This window comes from Caloenas nicobarica, chromosome 8 (assembly GCF_036013445.1).
Source record: "Caloenas nicobarica isolate bCalNic1 chromosome 8, bCalNic1.hap1, whole genome shotgun sequence".
NCBI lineage: Eukaryota > Metazoa > Chordata > Aves > Columbiformes > Columbidae > Caloenas > Caloenas nicobarica.
Genome location: NC_088252.1, coordinates 29,090,259 through 29,112,966, shown reverse-complemented (window position 1 = coordinate 29,112,966; position 22,708 = coordinate 29,090,259). Strand labels below are relative to the sequence as shown.

General features: G+C 51.0%; 2 protein-coding genes across 2 annotated transcripts; both read left to right on the top strand.

Moving 5' to 3' along the window:
• The first annotated feature begins 6,215 nt into the window (after positions 1 to 6,215).
• LOC135991509 (arylacetamide deacetylase-like) lies at positions 6,216 to 14,138 on the top strand. The gene is made up of 5 exons (XM_065640200.1): positions 6,216 to 6,613; positions 10,525 to 10,747; positions 10,956 to 11,025; positions 11,379 to 11,550; positions 12,673 to 14,138. The coding sequence occupies exons 1-5, from the start codon at positions 6,476 to 6,478 to the stop codon at positions 13,279 to 13,281; spliced, it is 1,212 nt and encodes a 403-aa protein (XP_065496272.1). The 5' UTR covers positions 6,216 to 6,475; the 3' UTR covers positions 13,282 to 14,138.
• A 546-nt stretch (positions 14,139 to 14,684) lies between these two features.
• SUCNR1 (succinate receptor 1) lies at positions 14,685 to 17,559 on the top strand. Its single transcript, XM_065640497.1, is given in 3 exon segments — positions 14,685 to 14,730; positions 14,733 to 14,806; positions 16,609 to 17,559. Coding segments are annotated over 3 exon segments (1,071 nt in total).
• The last annotated feature ends 5,149 nt before the right edge of the window (positions 17,560 to 22,708 follow it).

The window sequence follows — 22,708 nt, the reverse complement described above, 5'->3', positions numbered from 1 at the left end:
ATGAGAACTTTCTAACATGCTTCTGTGGCTGATTGGGGCACAAAGCCTGAGCTGTGGGAGTGGAAACTCCTGGAAGTCAGCGGGTAGCGACACTCGGATTTGCCTTTTTCACTCGGTCCGTGCAGAGAAACAAGTCCCTTCACATTCCTGCCTTCGGTTTCCCACAGGCAGAGCGCAGAGTCTTGGAACCTATTTAACATGTAGAGGTGCGGTTTGAGAGTTATTTGCTTAGTTTGCACTATTATTATTAGAGTCAGAAATGATTTTTAAAGGTTTTGGCGAATAATAGTTGTAGATGGTTTTAATTTCAAAGCACCCAGTGAGAAGTGTGGGGACTGGCTCAGCCGTAGTGGAGAAACCTGAGCCGCAGGGACAGTGAGCATCGTGGACTCGGTTGTGTTATTGCAACTGCAAATACAATGAAGTTGCTTCATCTTTGGCTTGAGAATCTTGAGTGTCTTTCTGGAGACTCTTCAGGAATTCTGCAGCAGCACTGCAACCAGCTGGGTGCTGTCGGTGTGATAAAACATAATAAATGTCTGTCATTAACCTTCAGTTAATAAACACTAACAATATGATTGCAAATCCATGTCCTTAATGCTTATTAAAATTATTTGATACTGCAACATTTCTCAGAATTATTCCGAGGCTAAACCCTGTGTGTATTCATTCTAAGCAATAACTTACTGAGAATGAATAATGTTTCCCACTGAAAATAGCTGCATTACTCTGGCTTTTGTCTGGCAAGCAGATAGACCCTGAAAGTACCGCAGAGATACTCCTGGTTATCCCTTGGAAAAGGCAGGTTGGCTACAAAAGGGACATCACATTAACGCTCTTCGAATTCCTTCTGTTCCGTCAGCACTAAAATAGGAATAAAGGCTAAGAACAAAATTCCCATTTACAAGGATTTACAGAAGGAATATCTAAATATTTCTTTATTTTTTCAAACTCTACAGAAGAGCTAAAATTCCTACTAAGTATATTGTTTTTGTAGTGAAAATTCCTGTCATTACATCCAGTTTCCACATTTGCAGCTCTGACAGTACTAAAATGTGAAGGAAGGGCTCTAAGAAAGCCTCGTGTTTAGTCTGTGGGAAATCGTTGTGGGTCAGAAGTTGCCATTGAAATGACAGCAATGGCAAAACAACCACTACGTGAAAACTCACCATTTTCCTGTTCCTACGTGTGGCCCTGGGCCTGTCCAGGCTGCATTTCAGGGCAAGTTTTAGCTCACAAATCCCTAAAGCACTCTGTGGTTGTGATTAGGCTGTTAGAGAGCAAGAAGGTACCCAAAGCTGGAATGACTGCACCAGTGCCTTGCACTTGCACGTGTAGATGCAGTTTGATACTGAATTTTACATAACGTAAAATATCCTGCACTACAAAGCAAACTGTTCGATCTTTTAGCCATGGCATATATGGAGCTCTAATGCTAGAAGGAATGTTCAGAGGCACGTAGGTAGGGTTTGCTAGTGTGGTTATGACTCAGTAATGGTCATCTCAGAGACTTGTAAGAAACCTACTTTTTTAAAAGAAGTTAAAGATGCATTGCAGGACAGGAAAAAGCAATGTATTTCTTTCCTTTCTGGAAAAGAAAAAGAACAAGAGGAGGGATTTTGGTTTCGTGTGCCCCAACCCCGGCTGGCACACCAGCGAGTTTAACCCAATTGGCTTTAAGAACCAGGAGCTCGGCAGCAGGAGGTGCCGCGGGGGCGACGCGGCGGGCCGTGCTGGGGGTCCGGCACCGCCGCCCCGCTGGGACGGCCGGCAGCACGCACCGGGCTCTCCGCTGCGTACCTTAATTACTGTTTGTTTAAAATGGTCTGTACAGTCGATTTTGGTACCTGTCAAAAATTAATTGTGTGAGGTATACATCTCGGGAGCGGGGGGTCCAGGGGCGAGGGGCAGTGTGCGTTTCTCCTTTTCCAGCTGCTGACAGGGATGGTGTCAGTGTGCAATACACAGCCTTTCTCGGAGCGCTGCCAAGCGGAGGGACTGGGCTGGCGGCTGCTCACCCGGTGACACCTTTCAGCACCAGAAGTCCTGAGGGGGCCCGGGGCCGCGGAGCTCCACACAGCTGTGTTATCAGCTGCACAGGCTGCGGTTCGGGCTGATCAGGCTGCATAAACTATCACTGCACATTGTAAGAATGCTGAATTGTTACACGGACAACTTGTGCTGTATTTTCACGTATCCTTCTGTAGACGCTTCATGTGATGCAGAGAAATAAGTTGAGTTGAAGGTTTTTTCCTTTGGCACTGTGGCTACGCTCTGTCTTTATTTTTACAAACCCCAGGAAGGAAGGTAGTTTAGTTTGATCAGTTTAATCCATGTTGACAGCCTTGGCTCCACCACAGCAAGGCTGTTTTGTTGGGAAGTACTCATGTTTGGCTCCCTTTCTCTTTTTTGCCAAGAGCAGCTCACTTCTTTTGAGTAATCTTGAATTTCAAACACGAGCATTGACACGGAACAGACCCGCACGGAGTGGTGTCGTGGCAGCAGTTACCAGCCCATGTCTGTGGGTGGTGGGAGCAGTGTCTGCAGACACACAGGTAATCATTTGCTCGGGTTCCGATGCCGTGTGGGGTGTTTGTGCCATGATGAACATCCCCAGCGTGTCCATGGGGCTCAGGTACCCCAAAGTGGGCTCCCGCCGCTCTCCTGGCTGCCAGGGCTTGCAGGAGCTGCGAGCAGCAGAACGCAGCAGGTTTGTGTTTCTGTAGTTTATCTGTAGTATAGATTTTCAGAGCAGGTCATAAGCAGTTGCACTGACAGGAGAGCTGGCACAGAAACCACCGTCTCCATCACACCGTCTGAAACACCCAGCGGCGCCCGTGACGGAGCTCAGAGCTCTGCGCAAACCGCCGGGGTGCGGAGCCGGCGCTGCTCCTGTGGGCGCCTTTCTGCCTCATTTCATTTGCAGAGTCAAAAGCACGTGGATTTGTAGGGGTGTCTGTGAACGCACTTTAGCAGTTGCTCTATTTCAGGCTATTCATTTCTGACCTCTGCAGTCTGCCTCGTAAAGGCCGTCCACGTTCTAGGAGGGGCCAACACGACCAAACCTGCTGGAGAAACAACTGGGAGCTGTTTCTGCTGACCAAAGATTGCCTGGGCTGTATCTGCACAAGCAAGCCATGAAGAGTTTCATACCATTTCTTATTTCTTTGTCAGTGAAATTCCTGATACCACCGCACATTTGTTTTCATAAGTATTAGATCCAATGTAGATGGCTGCTTTCTGATAGTCCTGTTCACTGTGACTTTAGCTGCTCAATAGCAGTATCAAAGAGTCTCTCCAGCACGTGGAAATCCCCATCCTTGTTTTTCTAACTCTTCTCCTAATTTTGGAGGGGTGTGGGCAGTGAGAGCAGCGTGCCGCCTCTGCAGTGGGTTTGGAGCGGAGCTGGAGGGTCCCAGCAGAGCTGGAGGGATGCCGTGGCCACGGCGTTCTGCAATCTCACTCCGGTGACCGCTTTCGTTTGGCTTGACAGCTCTTCTGACCTCTTGGATCTGTGTGGGCTGGGATTACCATGAACTTCCCTCTCTGAATCTGTAGGTTATAATATCAGGAAAGACCCTGCACTCCTTGATCTGACCCTGTGCACGGCTCAGGGTAACGGGGCTGCCCCGAATCAAGGGTCTCGCTGGGCATTGGGAGCAGCAGGGAAGGGTCAGTGCCCTGCACCCCAGAGCAAATGGGAACTCTATATTGTCTTGTGTGTACTCTTCAAAAACATCTCAAAGTGCTTATTTTGAAAGATAAACAGCAAAAGTAACTACATCCTGGTTTTCATAATTTTTTTTTCTTATCTGCTGTAGAAATGACATTTGAGAGCCACTCTGTGGCTTTAACAGCAGTTTAATCCCCTAAAATGCTATTGCAACTCAATTGGAAAAATGTACAGACCTCTGGTTTGAATGATCTCTCCCATTCATCGTGCTTGCACGGCCACTGACTCTGCAATCCCAAAGCATTACTAATTTCAGAATTCAGCCTTAAATATGTTTCTGCCTGCATACATGTGTAATATGTACGTTCATGAATACAAAGGTATGTTTGAGTAAACAAAACTAAAAGGTCATTTGCTGAAAACATTTCCAAACAGTTTCTTTCCTTGTTTGTGGCCTGCCAGGCAGCCATTCCGCTTCCCTCAATGAATGCTTTGGACTTCAAGTTTATCCATGCTGCTTTCGTGTTCTGTAAGGTTCCTGCTGAGTGTCCCACAGGTCCACCAGATGTCCTGTCCACAGGATGTCCACCATCCTGTCCACAGGATGTCCACCAGAGGTGTTAAAGGACCAAAGAGGAGATTTTTGCTGCTTGCTACAAGGCTGTACTTGTCTCACCGAAGGCCACCGTGGGTGTTTACCAGCTCCAGTGCTGCTTTGTGTCCTTTCCCACGTCGTGGGAGCCTCTGGGTGCCTGTCACAGCTGCTCCTTGCCCTGCCGGGACAGGAGCACTTGCAGAAATCGCATTTCTCGCTGGGTTTGAGCGCCCTGGTTCCCTGTTTGGTGGGAGCTCTGGCAGGGAGGTGCTGCCTCCCGCTGGCTTTTCTGTTTCTTTCCTAAAATACTGCACTGGAGCGACAGCATCCCTTTGGTGTCCAGTGTAACTCACAGGAGTGTTTCTGCTTCTCCTTGGGTCCCAGAGCCGTGGCCCCGAGCACGGGCTGGCAGCGGTGCTGGGACAGCTGTCCTCCTCCCGCGGGACCTGGGGACAAGTTTCTGCCCGGCCACCACCTGTCCCCAGGGCTGGAGCTATTTTTTTCCCCTGCGTCCCTTTTCAACACCCGTGTTTCCATCCTTCCATCCCCAGAGCCCTGTCCGGGTGTGTCGGACACCGGCAGCTGGCTGTCCCCAACCCGACGTGTCTGTCCCTGACCCAACATGTCTGTTCCCAGCGGGCGCGGGGCGGCGGTGTCCCCTGGCCCCCCCTTGCCACCGGGACGTGAGGGACCTGCTCAGACGTGGAGCCCGGGTGCCATTTTCAGCCCTCGGCTGCTATTTTGGTAAACCGATGCTCTGTACCCTGGGGAAGACGTGACCCTTCTCAAATGTATAAAAACACCGTGGTCATCACAGGATCAAATTAGCATCGATCTTTAACAGCAGGGCCACCCCGGCAGCCTGGGGTGCTGTCCCCACCGGAGCACCCCCAGCACAGCCGGTGCCCAGCACTGCAGTCTTTGACCCATCGTTTCTTTAGGTCTTGTATTTTTGACTAAGGGCTGAGTCTCAACCAGGTTATAGCCAATTATTTCCCATTTAGGCTAGACAATACTTTTTTTGCTGGACAGCTTTGCAAATACTTTCTGCTGTTGTGCTACTGTTGTGCTGCAGGACTGACGAGGGAGAACAGGGTGTCCTGTCCCAAGCCAAGGAGGGGCAGCACAGTTGGATTTTTAAAACACCTTAGCATTTTGGAGATGCCCAGAACTTAAGTGAAGAAAATTTTTGATAGATTGACTAAAACTGCCTGTTTCTCTGCGCTGGGGCTGGTGACACAGTGCAGCTTTCGGTCTTCTGTGGTGCTGGGTGCTCTCTGGTCCCCAAAGGGTGCTCTGTCCCCAGGGGCTGCTCAGTGTCGCAGGACCAGTGTGGCACTTCTGTGCACTTCATAAAACTTCAGCAAAAGAAAGAACTAAAACTTTAATTGAGCTTTTCACCTTTTCAGTTTCTCTCTACAGCAGGGCTCTTGGTGCTGGGGTTCTTTTTACCCCTCCCTCTCCGTGCGTGCGTGTGCTTGTGGTGTTTCCTTAGGGGAATTATTGTTATCACCCATTTCTGAGCCCACCCTGCGCAGAAGCAGTCGTCTCTGGGAGATGCATAGAAACCTCTTAATCCTGAGAACAGTGGAATTAAATCTGATCTGTCAAATATTAACCAGAAGCCCTGTAAAAGATTATTAATCTTTCTGTCAAACCCATTATTGCACAACTGGTTTGGCAGGTTGGTAAAAGACAAAGGGTTCACATTTCACGAAGCGGGAGGTGCCTGAGAATGACAGTGGGTGTTCACGCCGCTGTTTCCTAATCCCTTTGGGTGTCTCTGAGCTGGGCTGTGTTTGAATGGCTGCATTATGAAGGAGCAGCTAACAGCTCCTGGATATTCAATATCATCTTCTTGCATTTGAGTGGCACCTTGCGGCAGCCCTGGGCTCCCGTTCTGTTCTTTGTTTTTCAGCCGCCTCTTTCCTCCCGAGCCCTCCTGCTGCTCCCGGGTGCAGGAACGGGGGTGCTGGGGGTGCGGGAGCCTCGGTGTTTGCTCTGCGGTGGAGGCGTCAGCTCGCCCAGCTCCTGCTGAAGCAGCATGTTTTCTTAGGAGCTCCACGGCAGAGTAACCTCTGCCCCGGCTGATCCGATGAGAAATTATCTCCTGGCCGGGACCCAAACGCAACAGGGGATTAACTTTGCCCTGCGTGTGCTGGCGTGTGGCTGCTCAGATCGGCGAGCGCTTGGTGCGGAGCAGCGGCATGGGGACGCGGCTGCTGTGCCTGTGCCTGGCCACGGCCCTGCTCGCCTACGGCATCTACACCCCCCTGCCCCGCGACTTCGACCAGCCCTGGAAGGTGATGCTGCTCTCGGCCACCTTCAGAGCCACCGTGCACATGGTGAGTGGGGGCTGCGGGGGCTGCCGAGCGCGGGGCACTGCCACACGTACCTATTTTGTGTGTGGTGATATACTAAGTGAAAAGCTAGTATCTGAAACTAAGCATTGAACTTACTTTGACTATAAAAAAACTTGGAAAATATTTAATTGCGCAACCTTGGAAAAAGCACATGCAGAATAACTGGAAATGGGGTGTGCAGCGTGAATATGGATAGATAAGTGCAAACAAGTTTATTTTGCTTTACGATCCTTTGCAGCTGAAGCTCTGCTCCTTCAGTTCTTCCTGTTTCTCAGAACCCGTGTATCAGTCTTCCTTAGAAGCATTGTATTGGCTGTCAGAGAAGGGAAATCTGGAGCACTTTTAAAATATTGTTGATTTTTGTGGTCTCATAGAAATCTACTGACAGAATGAGCCTAAAAACTACAGAAAACTAATAAGAGGGGTGATAATGCTAGGACATCTAGAAGTTAAGCTATATATATGTATAACTTGGTTTCTTAATACTGCTGTAATCTTGCCTACTGAAAAATGGTATCTAGCAAAGCAGCACAGAACCATATGTTGCAGTCTGGAGAGGCGGGGTATTATAGCCTGTCTGCAGTTCTATGGCAATATTTACTGACAACACGGTCCTTATGTCTTTCCATGCTAGTTTTGTATATACTACATTCCCAGCTTCTGCTTCATTTCGGTCATGTTATATAGCCATTTCGAACATATGTAAAGAATCTGTGAGGCTGCACACCGTGTGTAAGTGACGGTGCTGTAGTTCCCACCTCTTATGTACGTTAAACTGGGAGCTCTTTTAAATCCAGCCTGTACTTAATCTGCAATGGTGGCTGCAGCAGCGTAACCACAATCTAGAAAAAAGGTCAAAGATGAAGGTCTGGGGGAGGAGGGGGGCTGAGTGGTGCAGGTGTCTTTCCGGGTGGCTACAAACATTTTGAGACTGCCTTTTTTTTTTTTTTTTTCCTAGCATAAAATATATTGAAAGGAGGGTCTAAGCCAGGAGAGAGGTTTCTAGCTTTGATTGAGGGATGCTGCTGGAAGGCTTTCTCTGCTGCCGGCACAAACGCCTGGGCTGTTTGCTCCCAAGTGCATGAACTTGGGATTTTGCCTTTTCTGTAATTTCAGTTAAAATGTGATGAGTAAGATTTTCAGAAGTCTGCAAGAGCCACCTCTTTTGTGATTTTTCTGATGGAGGCAAGGGTGCATGCTCTCTTGGGATGTCTCCTAAACATCCCCTTTCTGGACAGTATCTAGAAGCCGCTGTGGGTGTCCTGGGTCAGCCAGCCTGTCTGTGGTGCAGACCTCCTGTGAGCTCTGTGCAGCCAGCAGCGGGGGGGAGATGTTTTGGGGGAGCGCATGTGCTTACTCACGGACTTTTTCCACTTCTCGTTTGTTTTGATCTCGTGGCTTGAGATCTGAATGGTGGGAGCTGACAAAGTGGTGAGAAAGCCAGTGTAGTCTGCACTGCTGACCTGCTGCTTCCCCTCCTCACCCTCCTTCGGGCAGCCTGCGAGGAGGGACGTGTCCACATCGCCCATGGCCCCAGGAGCCCCTCGCGTCTGCTCGCTCAGTCAGGCCAACAGCCTTCAGCAAGCAGAAGCATTTTATTTCCGTGCTGGAGGATGGCGTGTTCTCATTCTACGTGGAGCTGTGGCTCGGGCTGCCTGCTCGGCCCAAGTGCAGGGTGGGCGCGTTTGTGCCTCCTGCAGAACGGAGATCCTCAGGGGCTCTGGCACAGACAGCCTCCCGGGACCTGCACGGCTGCAAACTACATTTGAGCCGGTTCTGAAGTGTCCTCAATACGTTCTGGACAGCCACCCGGTTGTTGGGCAACGACTTCTAATTGCTTAAGAGTAGGTCTGAATTTGCAGAGGGGACCTTATTTTAGTCTTTCTCACTCCCTGAGGCTGGTTTGAAAAAGAGGCAATAATACAGTCACCGTCAGATGCTCCTGGCCAGCAGGGTCTTCTCTTCAAGCTCCCAGAGCAACACGAAAGCAAGCCATGAAATGGCAAATCTCCATCCTCCTTCATCATCTTTGCTTCAATAGCTCCTGGGGAGCTCTGGGCTGCATTGTGCCGGATTTCCTCTCATTCGGGGTTTCCTGGCCTGGATGAGTAAATGGTTTGAAAAAGCCTGTGCTGGTCCCAGGCTGTTCTCGAGTCTGTGCTGAGGGGCTCTGGGGGCCCGTGGAGGTCGGGTCTGGCCCCGATTGGCTGGGGGTGCAGTGGTCCCTGGTCTTGCCACGTGCCCGGCGGGGCCGTGCTGGAGCCCTTCGTACCCATCGCCTTGCAGAAGGGAGGCAGGAGTGTCTCCGTTCACCCTTTGTTATGGCATCTCCAGTCTATATGCTGTCTAGCTGGAGAACAGCCTCAGCTAGAAGAATAAACTGGCCAGTTTCTGCAGTGTTTGAGCATGAAATTCTGCATGTATTTTCAGGAAGTACCATATGCACAGTCCAAGATAAAATGCAGGAAGAAAGTATAAAATGCAATACAACATTTCTTCCTAGCTGAGTGTTTCCCTGGCTGTAGTTCTGTGAAATCCTCCCAAAGCTTCCACCGTCCCTGCCCTGAGTCCTCAGGGCAGCAAAATGCGGATTTGAGCCCTTACGTCCCCGCTCACAAGTGACCGTGTGCGTGTTGCGCTGGCAGAAAGGTTCACCTGGAGACCTGGCTCTGTCTGAACGGTCGCTCGTTGGGATAAATGAGCTGCTGAAGAAAGCAGCGGGCTCTGCGTGCTGGGGTTTCTGTCCTGGCTGCCGTGCTCCCCATGTGGAAGATGGAGAAAGGGACTGTGGAAAACGCTTTCCAAAGCACCAGGAACACAAACCCCCAAAGTGGCTGGTTTTCCTCTTATCCTGTAACATGCAATAATCTCGGATGGGGGACAATGAGACTTTTCAGATGAGAATATGGTTTTCTTTTGGTTTTATATGGTAATGGCCTTGAAACCGCAGGCAGCAGAGCAGTGGTTTTCCACTGTCGAATGTCCACTTGTGGGCAAACCAGCTCTGAGAGCATTGAAAAGCCTCAGTCCTGAAGCTGAGGGAATTCCTCCCAGCATGGGGGAGTTTCACAAGCCCAGTGGAATTACAGCAGGACTCACTTTGACCTATATATTTATTTTTTCAAGATGCTAATCCTTAGAGAAAACACAACAGCTGAGAAATATTTATGTAAACTGCATAATCACTGGGGATAAAAATATGTGGTTTTGGCTTGTGTACGTATTTGTCTTCATCGAGCTTATGACAAGGACCTGCATCTTCCTTCCGCGCAGTGTTGCCAGTTAGTGCCCGCTTGTCTCCGTCTCCGTTGCAAACCACCGCGCCGGGCAGAGCTCCTGGCGTCGCTCGGGCCAAGCCTGAGAGAGGCGCCTCTGAAACACGGTGGCAACCACTATCCAGTGTTGTCAGTAAGGTCTCAGCCGTATTCTCTTTTCTTCTAACTGCTGGAAAAATAGGCTATATGTAGAAGATGATTGAATAGTTGACTTAAATATAATTTTAAGAGAAAAAAAAAATACAAAAAGCAAACCGAGCAGGGTTGGAGCTCCAGAAGCAAATACAACCAGTACTTTCAGGATGCCAAGGACACCAGTGACACAAAGACAAGAATATAGCAATTTGACTTCCAGCTGCACGATAATTTTTAATCGTCAGTTCCATCCTAGTAGCCAAAGAGCATGTTTAGAGATGAGTACGCTTACATTACTAAAAGGAAACATTTTCTTTACTTCGAGATATTAAAAAAGCAGAAGTATTTTTTTGCTACTTTACCACGGTCCAGCTCTGTTTAATTTCTTCAGGTTTGCATGTAACAGCTCCATTAGTTGGAAATGTAATCTCTGTCAGTAGGTCAGGCTGTTCACAGACTGCTCTCCCGTGTCGTGGGCTGTAGGCGGAGGTCGCCGACTGGCTGGGGCTGATGCACTTCATGGATGCCATGATGCTGATCACAATTGCCGAGTACGTCGAGCCCACGTCTGATGAGAACATCACCGTGACGGACACAGAGTTCAGCAACGTGTCCGTCCGTCTGTACCTGCCCAGAAAGGCGCCGGAGGGGCTGCGGAGGGCGGTGGTTTTCTTCCACGGGGGAGGATGGTGCCTGGGCCAGGCAGGTGAGATCTCACCGCCCCGGTTCGGCGCTGCCCCGTGTTCCTGGGAGCTGCCGTGGGGAGGGTCAGGGAACGGGTATCTCACCAGTCCAAACTGGGGGAGGCTTTTGGGAAGTCGCCTGGAAGCTTCTGCAAGGAGGAACGTGCTGCTGTGCACATCTCTGTTCTCAAACATACCTGAGTATGTTCTGAGCAACTCATCTCGTTTCAGGCATGAAACCCTATGACCGTCTGGCAAGGTGGACTTCCAACAGGTTAAACGCTGTCGTGGTGTCAGTCAAGTAAGATGTTCTCCTTCTAGACGGGATGAGGGTTTGGAATAAATTAATCTATTTCAATTAATCTGATTTTGAAACATCATTTTTTTATTATGCGCTTTCCTGCTGGCTCTAAGTATTAGTAAACAACAGCTGTCAAGGTTGCAGTGGCGAATTGTGGTTGGTGGTTATTTTGGAAACTGCTTTATGAAGTTGGGTGGGTATTATAATAAAATATTTGATCCTCCGGGATAGACAGATAATTGCCATTTCTCTGGGCACAGAAAATTATAAACATTCACCAACTGGGGCAGATGTTAGCAAACCTTTCTCTTTATTGATAGCAAGAAGTGACACACTCCTCCTTGCTCTAACAGTTACAGGTTGGCACCCAAATATCATTTTCCTGTTCAGTTTGAAGATGTGTATTCGGTGACGAAGTTCTTCCTCCAGAGCAGCGTCCTGTCCCGGTACGGGGTGGACCCCGCGCGGGTCTGCGTCGCGGGAGACAGTGCAGGTGGCAACCTGGCTGCAGCCGTGGCACAACAGGTAAAAAAGGAAAAAAAAAAAAGCTGCTTTGCTAGCTCAAAAAAAATGTTGTCATTTCTTGAGCAGTTACAAAAGACTAACAAAAACCTCTGCTCAAAGCAAGTACCTCTCCCAAATGCTGCTGGTGCAGGCAGGATGTCGCGCAACCCACAGGGTTCCCAGGGAAATCGTTCACTTGAGCCGTTCAGTGGCATCAGAGTAGCTTTGCTGTGATGTCCTCCAAACCTTTATACCCTAAAAAGAGGCTCTCTGTCCTACGATTACGGCATTTGTCACTCTATCCTTAAGCACATTTTGACTGGTTAAGGTTATGTTGTTTGAAAAGGGAACTTCAGCAATTTGACTCATAAAATGTAACTAGAAGAGAGAAGAAAAAGAAAAAAAAGACTAAGTGCTCCAGTGTCATTTGGTCACACACAGTTTCGGTGCCTTTTGCACTTCTCAGGTTTATTAAATGAAGCCAGCGTGGTGTTGCTCTCTTGAGGAGCAATTTGGATTGCAATGAATGTCACTTGGAAAGGGTGTGAACTTGCCGTGGATGCTGGAGGCAGAAGAAGAGGGAAAAGGTGGAAATTTACTAGTGAAGAGGGAAAAAGGATGACATACAGGAGACACTGGTGTTCAGCTCATCATGTTTGATTTTTCACGTGTCTAAAATGCACAGAAATGTAGTTGAGTTCTAACACCTCAAGGTTAAAAAAACCAAACAGATTGGTAAGCTTTAAATTGTGTGAAATACTAAAGGAGCCTCAGAAACCTGCAATTTTTAAGCTATAAGGACAGAAGTTTTCTACAGTTACAGAAAAAGCGTTTTCACTACTTTGGAAAGCACTGATGCTTCAAAAAGAATATTTCCCAAACATTTTTATTCTTCAATATAAGAAATAACATTAGCTTATACTTGATGTTTGAGAATTTTTAATGCAACGTACTGTTTTAGGTGACCTGCATATGAATTTAGAATTTCTTTAAATTAATCTGTCCTGGTTTACTGATAATCTTATTTTGCTTATGTTGTAAAAATGTGCGTGTTAATTCCTTACGTTTAAGATCTTCTGTCAGTGTGAGAGAACCAGCACTTCTTAACTGACTTTTTGTAATTATTTGTATTTTCTATTGCAGCTGTTAGAGGACCCTGAAGTCAAAACTAAACTCAAAGCTCAGGCGCTGATTTACCCGGCTCTTCAAACCCTCGACCTGGATTTGCCGTCTTACCGCGACAACGCCGAGAAGCCCATCCTGCCCAAGTCGCTGATGGTCAGGTTCTGGAGCGAGTACTTCACGTCGGACCCGGCCCTCCGGGAGGCCATGGCCTCCAACAGGCACGTCCCGCCGGAGTCCAGCCACTTGTTTCAGCTGGTGAACTGGAGCAGCCTGCTGCCCGAGGAGATGAAGCGCGGCCACGCGTACGCGGGTCCCCGCGCGGGCAGCCCGGAGCTGGCGCGGCGGTTCCCGGGGCTCCTGGACGCGCGGGCGGCCCCGCTGCTGGCCCCGGCCGCGCGGCTGCGCCGCCTGCCCCGCACCTACGTCCTCACCTGCCAGCACGACGTCCTGCGGGACGACGGCCTCATGTACGTGGGGCGCCTGCGGGCCGCCGGCGTTCCCGTCACGCACTATCACGCCCGGGACGCCTTCCACGGGTCCATGCTGTTTGTCTCGGGTTTTACCGAGTTAGCTGTAGGGCACCGGCTGACCAACAGCTACATCGAGTGGTTAGACGAGAATCTGTGAGCTGCGGACGTTGCTCTGGCCTGGCTCGTGCTCCCCGAGCTGCGTGAGCTTTACGCGACTGCTGTCGTCGCCGTGCTGCTCGCCAGTGCCTGGATCGCAGCGTTTCTCCTCTTCTCTGGCAGGAAAATCAGGCTGACCCTAACTAACCCTCCAGTGCTGTCCCCTGAGCTGGGAACCCCACCAGCCACCAGGGCTGCCCTGGGGTTCCTCTCCTGGGCCCGCCGAGCCCCCGCTGGCACAGCCCGTGGGGCCCCATGGCTGGTGTCACTTTGCGTTTCTCCCTGTCGCAACGTCCTCCTCTCGCAGTCTTGCGCAAACGGGCAGCGCTGCCGCTGGCACACGCTCGGTGGCACTCTGCCGGTGCCGCTCGGTGCGCTCCCTGCGCCGCGGAACACGCCGGCACGGCCCCACCGCCGCCGTGGGGAGCGGGGGCACGGGGACCCAGACCCGTGAAGCAAAAGGCAACTTGTGCAACGCTTGGCACGGCTGCTGGGCTTGGGCTGTTGTCTCTTGAGCGCGGTCGGAGGGAAGCGCTTGAAAACCAACTGGGATGCTGCAACACAGTGCAAATGTTGTTTTGTTGTTGTGGGTTTTTTGGTGGTTGGTTTGTTTGGCTTTGTTTGTGTGGTTTGGTTTGCTTTTTTTTTTTTTTTTTAAAGAAAAGCATCTGTCTTACTTGGTAGTCACTTTCTTTACTTCCCTGTATTAGAAGGAAATAGTGTAACAAAACAGCACTGGATATTCATCAGATAACAGACGGCTGTGAAGGTCCTAGCCTTACAATGGCACTGCTGTATGTTTTATGCTCTACTCATTAAATAAGTTATGTATCATGTGTTCTAATTACCCCTAAAGTTGTTTAGCAGTTTTACATATGCATTTTTAAAAATAAAAATACCAGTGAGGTACGTTGAGGATCTGCAGTTCCCTGGGACGTGGCTGTCCCGCGCTCGCGTGGCGAGTGGCCAGCCGGTCACCCCGGGCTCTTCTGGGACGTGCACGGGAGATCGGTCTGTTCCAAACGCACCTTCATCCTTCTGATGCTCTTGCAGAAGTTGTCCTCAGTGCTTTGGAGAGCTCCAACCCGCTGTGAGCGCCTTGCCCGGCGCTGGCCGGGCTGGGGGAGCAGGGACCATCCCGGGGCTCACTGGGATGGGCACGGCCTCCAGATGGGAGCATTTTGGGGAAAACCCTTCGTTGGAGGTTGGCTGTGGGTCCTGCAGAGCTGCAGCCTGTCCGTTGGTCCGTCCTGCTGGGCGGGCTCCAAACGGGTCCCTGCGAAGGGGAAGTGGTTGTTTGCTTCTCCCCCGGCTGAGCACATGTTCTGCAGCACCTTCCTCCCATGAAAACTGCCCCCAAGTCCTGCTCAGCCAAACAACTCCCGCCTTTGTCTTGACTTGTTAATGATTGAATCATATGCAAACGAGGCGACACGGGGACGTGGTGCTGCGTGTGGGGTCCCCGCGCTGTCCCCACAGCGAGGTCCAGCGGTGCGGCGGAGCAGCAGCGTGTGGCCCTGGCCATGGTAAGGTGTCCCTGTCCCCCGAGAGCCGCTGCAGACCCCGCTGCTCGAGGACACTCCGCTCTTCCTCTAGCGAGACCATTGCTGAACGTTGTTTTACCCTTGCTGCTTGCTTTAAAATTGATTACTCAGTCTTTTTCTAACAGCTCCCTAAATCAATGTATCTGTCAGTACAGTAATTTTTAAATTATTAAAGTGCTAATGTTAGTGCAATGTTTTCTAGAATTAAAATCTCACTGAAGTGTTTAGTTTCTTCTGAAGAGCCTGGACAGCCAGGGTTAGGTGCTGCATGGAAGGTTATTCTGACCACGGTACTTTATTCTACCTCATGATCTACCTTTGAAACAAAATGCAGTTCTTTGAGAGCAGACACCTTTTGAGAAATTCTAGTCGCCAGAACAACTTTGAAAATACTGACAATAATTACATGATTTGCAAAGACTGTTTCCTGTAGATTTTGTGGCAGTCGCATTGCTGCTCTTTCAGCGCTTAGACTTAGCTTGATTTTAGCCTTAATCTAGATCTCATTTTTCCAATGTTTTGTTTTCCCCTGCTTTCTAATTGTTTTGCTGATATTTTAACCAAAGGCTCTTGCTAAAAGCTGCTTTACTTGGCGGTTCCCCTGCAGGTGGGTATGTGTGTGTTTGCCTGAGGAGGGACAGGAATGAACACTTGAGATCCTGTTTCTTCCCCCGTAACATGAAAGCTATTTTTTGTTAACCAGCCTTTAGAAAGAAAGAAAAAATTTGTCCTCAGGCAAGCGCACACTTGCAGCTTGCTAGAAAGCTTTGTGCTCCTTACTTCCAAGCCGAAAGTCGGTCTTTGGAGCCAAAAGCAAAGGCAGGAGCGGGGCAGGAGGGGTGGCAGTGGTGCCGGCAGCTCTCCCAGCTGCAAACAGCCCCGAATTGTCCCCGCTCTGTGAGTAAATCACACAGAGGTCTCACTTCACAGGAACTTAAAAGTGACTTAAAGTTTGTGAATTTGGCTTCAAAGGTGTTTTATCTTGAACTTGACTGTGTGTCCCCTTGACTACAGTCACTTTCACATGGAAGAGGACTAGTCAGTGGTAGCTGAGCCTTCCTTTCTTGAAAGGGCTTTTTGTAGGAAGCTGCCATTGCAGAAGCCCAGGAGCAGGGATGCCCCATGTCTGCAGGAGCAGCTCGGAGCCCTCCGGCTCACCCGTGCGCTGCACAGGGCACGCGCTCCATCCCTGCGGTTCTGGTACCGGCTTGCCAGAAAAACCACGCAAAGCGCACGATGAGGTTTGATTAAGGTAATAAATGCCTTATCTCCTGACCTCACCATGAATTCTGAGGAACACTGTCAGAGCGTGACCATATTGCTGCTCATGAGTTCATCCTTTATCAATCCGGACAGGGACTTCTGCATTAGTGGTGAGTGGGGAGAGCACGGGATGGCTTGGGTGACGGGGGCGTGATGACTCCAGCGAGGGCTGTGACAAAGCGGTAACAGGCGAGTTTTGGTTTCCCACCCCGGTACTGCCCTGGGCTTGGCCAGACGATGGCTGGCACGTTGTGGCAGGTGCCTTCAGGTGACGTTCTCACTTCCAACTCCTCACGCAGGCTTTGGCTCGTGCAAGTTTTCATCTTGCTCAGTAGCTCTGGTCAATAGCTGAAAGTAGAAATCTGGTGTGCATAAGGGATGTTCTGTAAGTTCAGGTCTCTACTTACCATAGAAGCTGTAAGGAAATAGGATGCTATATTCACCTATTACAGCAACAATATAGAAACAGCCATGCAATGATCTTTTACTAATTTTCGGTGTTCATGTTTTTTACTTTCCAGGCTGTAAATGAGACAGGCGGCTGTTTGCTCATGATCAGAGCGCTGGAAAAGTATTACCTTTCCACCATGTACAGCCTTGAGTTCATTTTAGGCTTCATTGGAAACACCATTGTTGTGTTTGGCTATATTTTCTGCCTGAAAAACTGGAAAAGTGGCAATATCTACCTGTTCAATTTATCATTATCAGATTTATTATTTCTGTGTACTCTTCCAATACTCGTGAACAGCTACTCCAGAGAGCAATGGGCAAAAGAGAGCACCTGGTGTTACAGCAACAGATTCCTGCTGCATGCGAACCTGTACAGCAGCATCCTTTTCCTCACTGCCATCAGCATTGATCGATACATGCTCATAAAATATCCTTTCAGAGAACATGTCCTACAGAAGAGGAAATCAGCCCTTATCGCATCTGCCGCCATATGGGTCGGGGTGATACTGGAGCTGCTGCCCTTGGTGTTTTTCCTGGAGCCTAAAACACCTGCCAATAACTACAAGTGCCTTGATTACGCAAGCTCTGGAGACCCCACGAAAAGCCTCATCTATAGCATGTTTCTGACTGTCTTCGGGTTCCTCATCCCTCTTGTGACCATGTGCTGCTTCTACATGAAGATGGTTGTTTTTCTTAAAAACAGGAGTGAGCAACTCAGTTCCCTCCTGACGCTCGAAAAGCCTCTGACTTTAGTTGTCCTCACCGTGGTGATCTTCTCCTTGCTCTTCACTCCCTACCACGTCATGCGCAATGTCCGGCTCGCTTCGCGGGTGCCAGCCTTGAACGTGTCTGCGTGCACGCAGGACGTCATCAGCGCCATCTACATCGTCACGAGACCCATCGCCTTCCTGAACAGTGCCATTAATCCTGTTTTTTATTTCTTAATGGGTGACCACTTCAGAGACACGCTGATGGCAAAAGTAAGGCAGCTCTGGAGCAGGGTGACAACCACCAGCGAGTGAAGGAACGAGGAGACCTCTCGTAGTGGGAGATGGGGGGAGGAAACTCCCTCAGGGAGAGCGTTCACCAATGTGCAGTGCCATTTTTTTCAATGACTTTACTTATGCTATAGCATATGTGTGAGCTGATTGTGTTCCTCTAAATGCACTTTCCTTATTGCACAGGAAACCTCCTGCTAATCTGGCTCCAGCACACCAGCAGTGCTGCTGGCTTACGCCATGCAGCAGGAAACCCTGCTCTCGTGGCAGGATACGCTGCAGCCTGTTCACCTTGTAAATACAGGATCGTCACGGTAGTTCTTAAAGGGAAAATGTGCTGCTCTTCTTTGTGAGCCTGACCTTGATGCTGGACTGGGCCTGGGCTGGGATCAATGTGCCGGGGGCACTAATTCGCGTGGTCAGCACAGTCACGGGGACCGAGGCTGAGTTGTCTTTGTAGAAGCGTTTGCAACTCGCATCTCCTGGGAGGTTTGCCTTTCGCAATAAGTAACTGGGACAACTGACGTTTCCGGCTGCTTTGGCGAGGGCTGGCGTCTCGGGTGCGGCACAGGAGGGTGTGCAGCTGGCGGCGGGGCGGTGTCGGCATTGCGGGTGCTGGTTCTGTGTGCCAGGAGTGCGAGCGGTGCAGAAAGCTGCGATGTTCGGCTGCTGCTCTACTGGCATTTTGTGGAAGCCCTGAGCCAGGGAAGGTGCGTGTGCGGGTGCGAGCACACAAGGTCTCTCACGCTTTGATAGCAAAGCTGGATTCAGCTTGCAGAAGTAAAAATAAGAAAAACTATCGGTTTAGTTCTTAACTGAGATTTGCCTTCGTACATCACTGGGACAGCTGCACAAGCTTGTACTGGTGTTTTCACAGTCACTTTGCAAAGGATGGATTTACTTATCTGTAAGCATGAGCAGAATGTGTAGCTTGAAGCAGGATTTGGACCTCACAGTTAGAACTTCATTAAGAGTTCCGATAATGAAACAGGAGCTAGCGAGGAGCCAGTTCTCTGCCTAACATCCTTGTGGGCAGGGTGCGGGCAGGGGTGCAGGGAAGGTGCGGGCAGGGTGCAGGGAAGGTGCGGGGCAGGGGTGCGGGCAGGGTGCCGGCAGGGGTGCGGGGCAGGGGTGCAGGCAGGGTGCAGGGGGTGCAGGGGGTGCAGGGAAGGTGCCGGCAGGGGTGCAGGGAGGGTGTGGGGAGGGTGCGGGCAGGGGTGCGGGGCAGGGTGCAGGGAGGGTGCGGGCAGGGTGCAGGCAGGGGTGCAGGGAGGGTGCGGGGCAGGGTGCGGGCAGGGTGCAGGGAGGGTGCGGGCAGGGTGCGGGCAGGGGTGCGGGCAGGGTGCGGGCAGGGGTGCGGGCAGCCACCCCTTGGCCTGCGCTCGCCAGGCGCTGGGGAGCCCAGCAGCGCCCAAGGCCAGCACTGCCCCGGCCGCTGGTCCTGTCTGAGCAGAGACTGCTTCAGTTCTGCTCTCTGGTCTGGTGTTCAGCTGCAATATGCTTCAATGTTTTGCTGATATGTGCCTTATAATAAACTGTGCATCCTCATTTGTGTGGTTTTTTGTTGTTTGGTTGTTTTTTTTTTCTTTTAAGCCTTCTTTGTGTTGAATGTTTTGTTTTAGATGCTACTGAATATTTTTCCTGTTACCAGTCAGACCCTAAGAGTCTGTGAGCACAAGTTCGCGCGGGGCTCAGTTTGAGGGCTGACGTGGCTGCTCTCCTCTGCCAGCATCTCTCCCTGGCAGCCGGGCCCACGCTGATCCCTGGGCACCCCGCCGAGCTGCTGCTGCGGGGGGACTTTGCTGTCACCTCCGTGTGTCCCCTCACCGCTCCCGGGGGGGCTGGTCCTGCACCCCCGGCAAAATGTACGTAAATCCTTATTTTCTTCCTTCTGTTTGCTTTGTTACAAATCTTTACCCATAAATCGCTAAAGCGTTCTGGCAGTGGTGGAAAACAGATCCATCATGGGTTGTGGCAGTGTGGCCTGGGGCAGATAAGGCTGCACTTGAGTTTCCATTATCAATCCCTCCTGGTTTTGTAAGGACCATTGTACGTGGCACCAAGAGGCAATAATTCAGCTGGGCGTGACACGCATGTGTTCAGCACAATACAACGGAAGCTAAGAGCAGAATTTCTGAAAGCCAGTTGAATATTCCCTTTTTGAAGCTGGAGTCTTAGCACATTAAAGAGGAATTTTCTTCCAGGTAAAGCACCATACAGCAATAAGTATTAAGCTGAAACACCTTTAGTAGACTCACCTCTGCTTTTTGCAGTAAACAGGATTTTTCAAAGAAATGTTTATTTTCTAAAACTGTAGCAATTTGGGTCTTTCCTGTATCAGTTCAGTGGCTGCTTTTTTTTTGTGAATGGGCTTATGTGGAGCACAAGAGGAGTTGGTGGGGTTTGCTTTTGGGTTTTTTTTTGTTTTTTTTTTTTAGTCTGTGGTTTAATTTTTTTTAATACGTACATAATCCAATAGCGGAAGTGGCAAGGTCATATACACTCTGTCTGGATGTGCTGTTTGTATTTAATTGTTTTCCTGCATTCAAGATTTGTGGTTGCCAGCTCCTACATCTGACGATCTATATTTGCTTTCACTGCTGCTGTCTATCTTGCACTTGAGAGAGAATAAGAGAAACTTTGCATTTTTCAAAACAACCCTCCTTTCTGTTCAGCCTGATTTCTTACGTGTGTCTCGGGTAGGAATCTGCCAAACCGAACGCAACTGATGGCACCTCCTGGTCCCTGCTCACCGCAGAGAGCAGAGCTGTGCACGGGGGCAGTGCAGTGAAGCGCTAATTGCCGTTAATGCTGCCGTGCCACTCGGGCCAGTTTGCAATCCCTGCAGCGTGCCGGGGCTCGCGGGGGTGGCTCCCACCGCCCCAGCCCTCGAGGCGATGCCGTCACGGGCAGTTTGCCACGTGCCCGTCCTCCTCGGTAGCAGCCTTTCTCATCTGGTGATTGCCATCATCTTCACGGGGTAGGCAAACAGCTTTCTTCACCTTTTGGTGTCACGGGGCAGTTTCGTGGCCCCAGCCAGCCCTGTTTCCCCCATGTGACGGCGGTATGCGCAGGAGGTGAGATGCAGCAACCCCGGGTTGTGCAAGCGCCGGTTCAGCGTCCGCAGCTCGTTCAGCATCCGCAGCTCGCTGTGAACGGGGAGGGGAGGGAAGGGGCTGCTGGGTGCTCGCTCGGCCCGGGGCTGGGGGCAGGAAGGAAGGAAGGAGAAGGCAGAAGAGAAATCAACCCCTGCCTGCCAGCAGCTTCCAGCAAACGGCTTGTGCAACACTCGGCTCATGTGGTGCTGGCAGCTCGGCTCCCCGGCAGCCGGGTGTGCAGAGGGCAGGGGAACACGGGGAGCGTCTGGGGGCATCTGTGCTGGGAGTGTGAATGTATCTCATTAGGCCTGTATGAATCTGAAATGGTAAGCCACAGCCTGCTTCTAATGATAACACATCTCTGCCCCTTCAGAGAGCACGTGGGATGGCAAGGCTTGTTGGGGGAGCACAGCCGGCCCTGCCTGATGCTCACCCCAGCTTGTTCCTGCCCGAGGGTGGGCGAGAGATGCTCCCAGACAGGCATGGGATGCTCCAAGGCAGGCACCGCTATGGGATGGTCCAAAGCACGCACATGGGATGCTCCAAGGCAGGCACAGCTATGAGATGGCCCAAAGCACGCACATGGGATGCTCCAAGGCAGGCACCACTCTGGGATGGTCCAAAGCACGCACATGGGATGCTCCAAGGCAGGCACCGCTCTGGGATGGTCCAAAGCACGCACATGGGATGCTCCAAGGCAGGCACCGCTCTGGGATGGTCCAAAGCACGCACATGGGATGCTCCAAGGCAGGCACCACTATGGGATGGTCCAAAGCACGCACATGGGATGCTCCAAGGCAGGCACCACTATGGGATGGTCCAAAGCATGCACATGGGATGCTCCAAGGCAGGCACAGCTATGAGATGGCCCAAAGCACGCACATGGGATGCTCCAAGGCAGGCACCGCTCTGGGATGGTCCAAAGCACGCACATGGGATGCTCCAAGGCAGGCACCGCTATGGGATGGTCCAAAGCACGCACATGGGATGCTCCAAGGCAGGCACAGCTATGAGATGGCCCAAAGTGCACACACAGGATGCTCCAAGGCAGGCACCGCTATGGGATGGTCCAAAGCACGCACATGGGATGCTCCAAGGCAGGCACTGCTCTGGGATGGTCCAAAGCACGCACATGGGATGCTCCAAGGCAGGCACCGCTCTGGGATGGTCCAAAGCATGCACATGGGATGCTCCAAGGCAGGCACAGCTATGAGATGGCCCAAAGCACGCACATGGGATGCTCCAAGGCAGGCACTGCTCTGGGATGGTCCAAAGCACGCACATGGGATGCTCCAAGGCAGGCACCGCTCTGGGATGGTCCAAAGCATGCACATGGGATGCTCCAAGGCAGGCACAGCTATGAGATGGCCCAAAGCACGCACATGGGATGCTCCAAGGCAGGCACCGCTCTGGGATGGTCCAAAGCACGCACATGGGATGCTCCAAGGCAGGCACCGCTATGGGATGGTCCAAAGCACGCACATGGGATGCTCCAAGGCAGGCACAGCTATGAGATGGCCCAAAGTGCACACACAGGATGCTCCAAGGCAGGCACCGCTATGGGATGGTCCAAAGCACGCACATGGGATGCTCCAAGGCAGGCACTGCTGTGGGATGGTCCAAAGCACGCACATGGGATGCTCCAAGGCAGGCACCGCTCTGGGATGGTCCAAAGCATGCACATGGGATGCTCCAAGGCAGGCACAGCTATGAGATGGCCCAAAGCACGCACATGGGATGCTCCAAGGCAGGCACCGCTCTGGGATGGTCCAAAGCACGCACATGGGATGCTCCAAGGCAGGCACAGCCGCCACAGCCAAGGCACAAGGACATGGTCCTATCCCAGTGTTATCAACGCAAGGGCTGGTTTTCCCATCAGCCCACATCAGCAGCAATTCTGTTACTGACAAGAAGGTGACTCTGGGCTCTTCATACAAATCAGGGAAGAAACTTATGGTTTTGCTTTTGGGTTTTCTAGCACAGAAAACAGGTGTGCAGAAGCTCAAATTGCGTTGACACATGGGAGGTCGGGGTTAAGATGTTTTCCTCAAGCTGGGTTTGCTGGAAAAGGAGAT

Excerpts from the sequence above, each read along its gene's own strand:
- LOC135991509 (XM_065640200.1), top strand. The coding sequence starts at position 6,476 with ATGGGGACGCGGCTGCTGTGCCTGTGCCTGGCCACGGCCCTGCTCGCC. Across the intron at positions 10,748-10,955 it reads ATGGTGCCTGGGCCAGGCAG|GCATGAAACCCTATGACCGT; the intron begins GTGAGATCTCAC and ends ATCTCGTTTCAG. Across the intron at positions 11,551-12,672 it reads CTGCAGCCGTGGCACAACAG|CTGTTAGAGGACCCTGAAGT; the intron begins GTAAAAAAGGAA and ends TTTCTATTGCAG.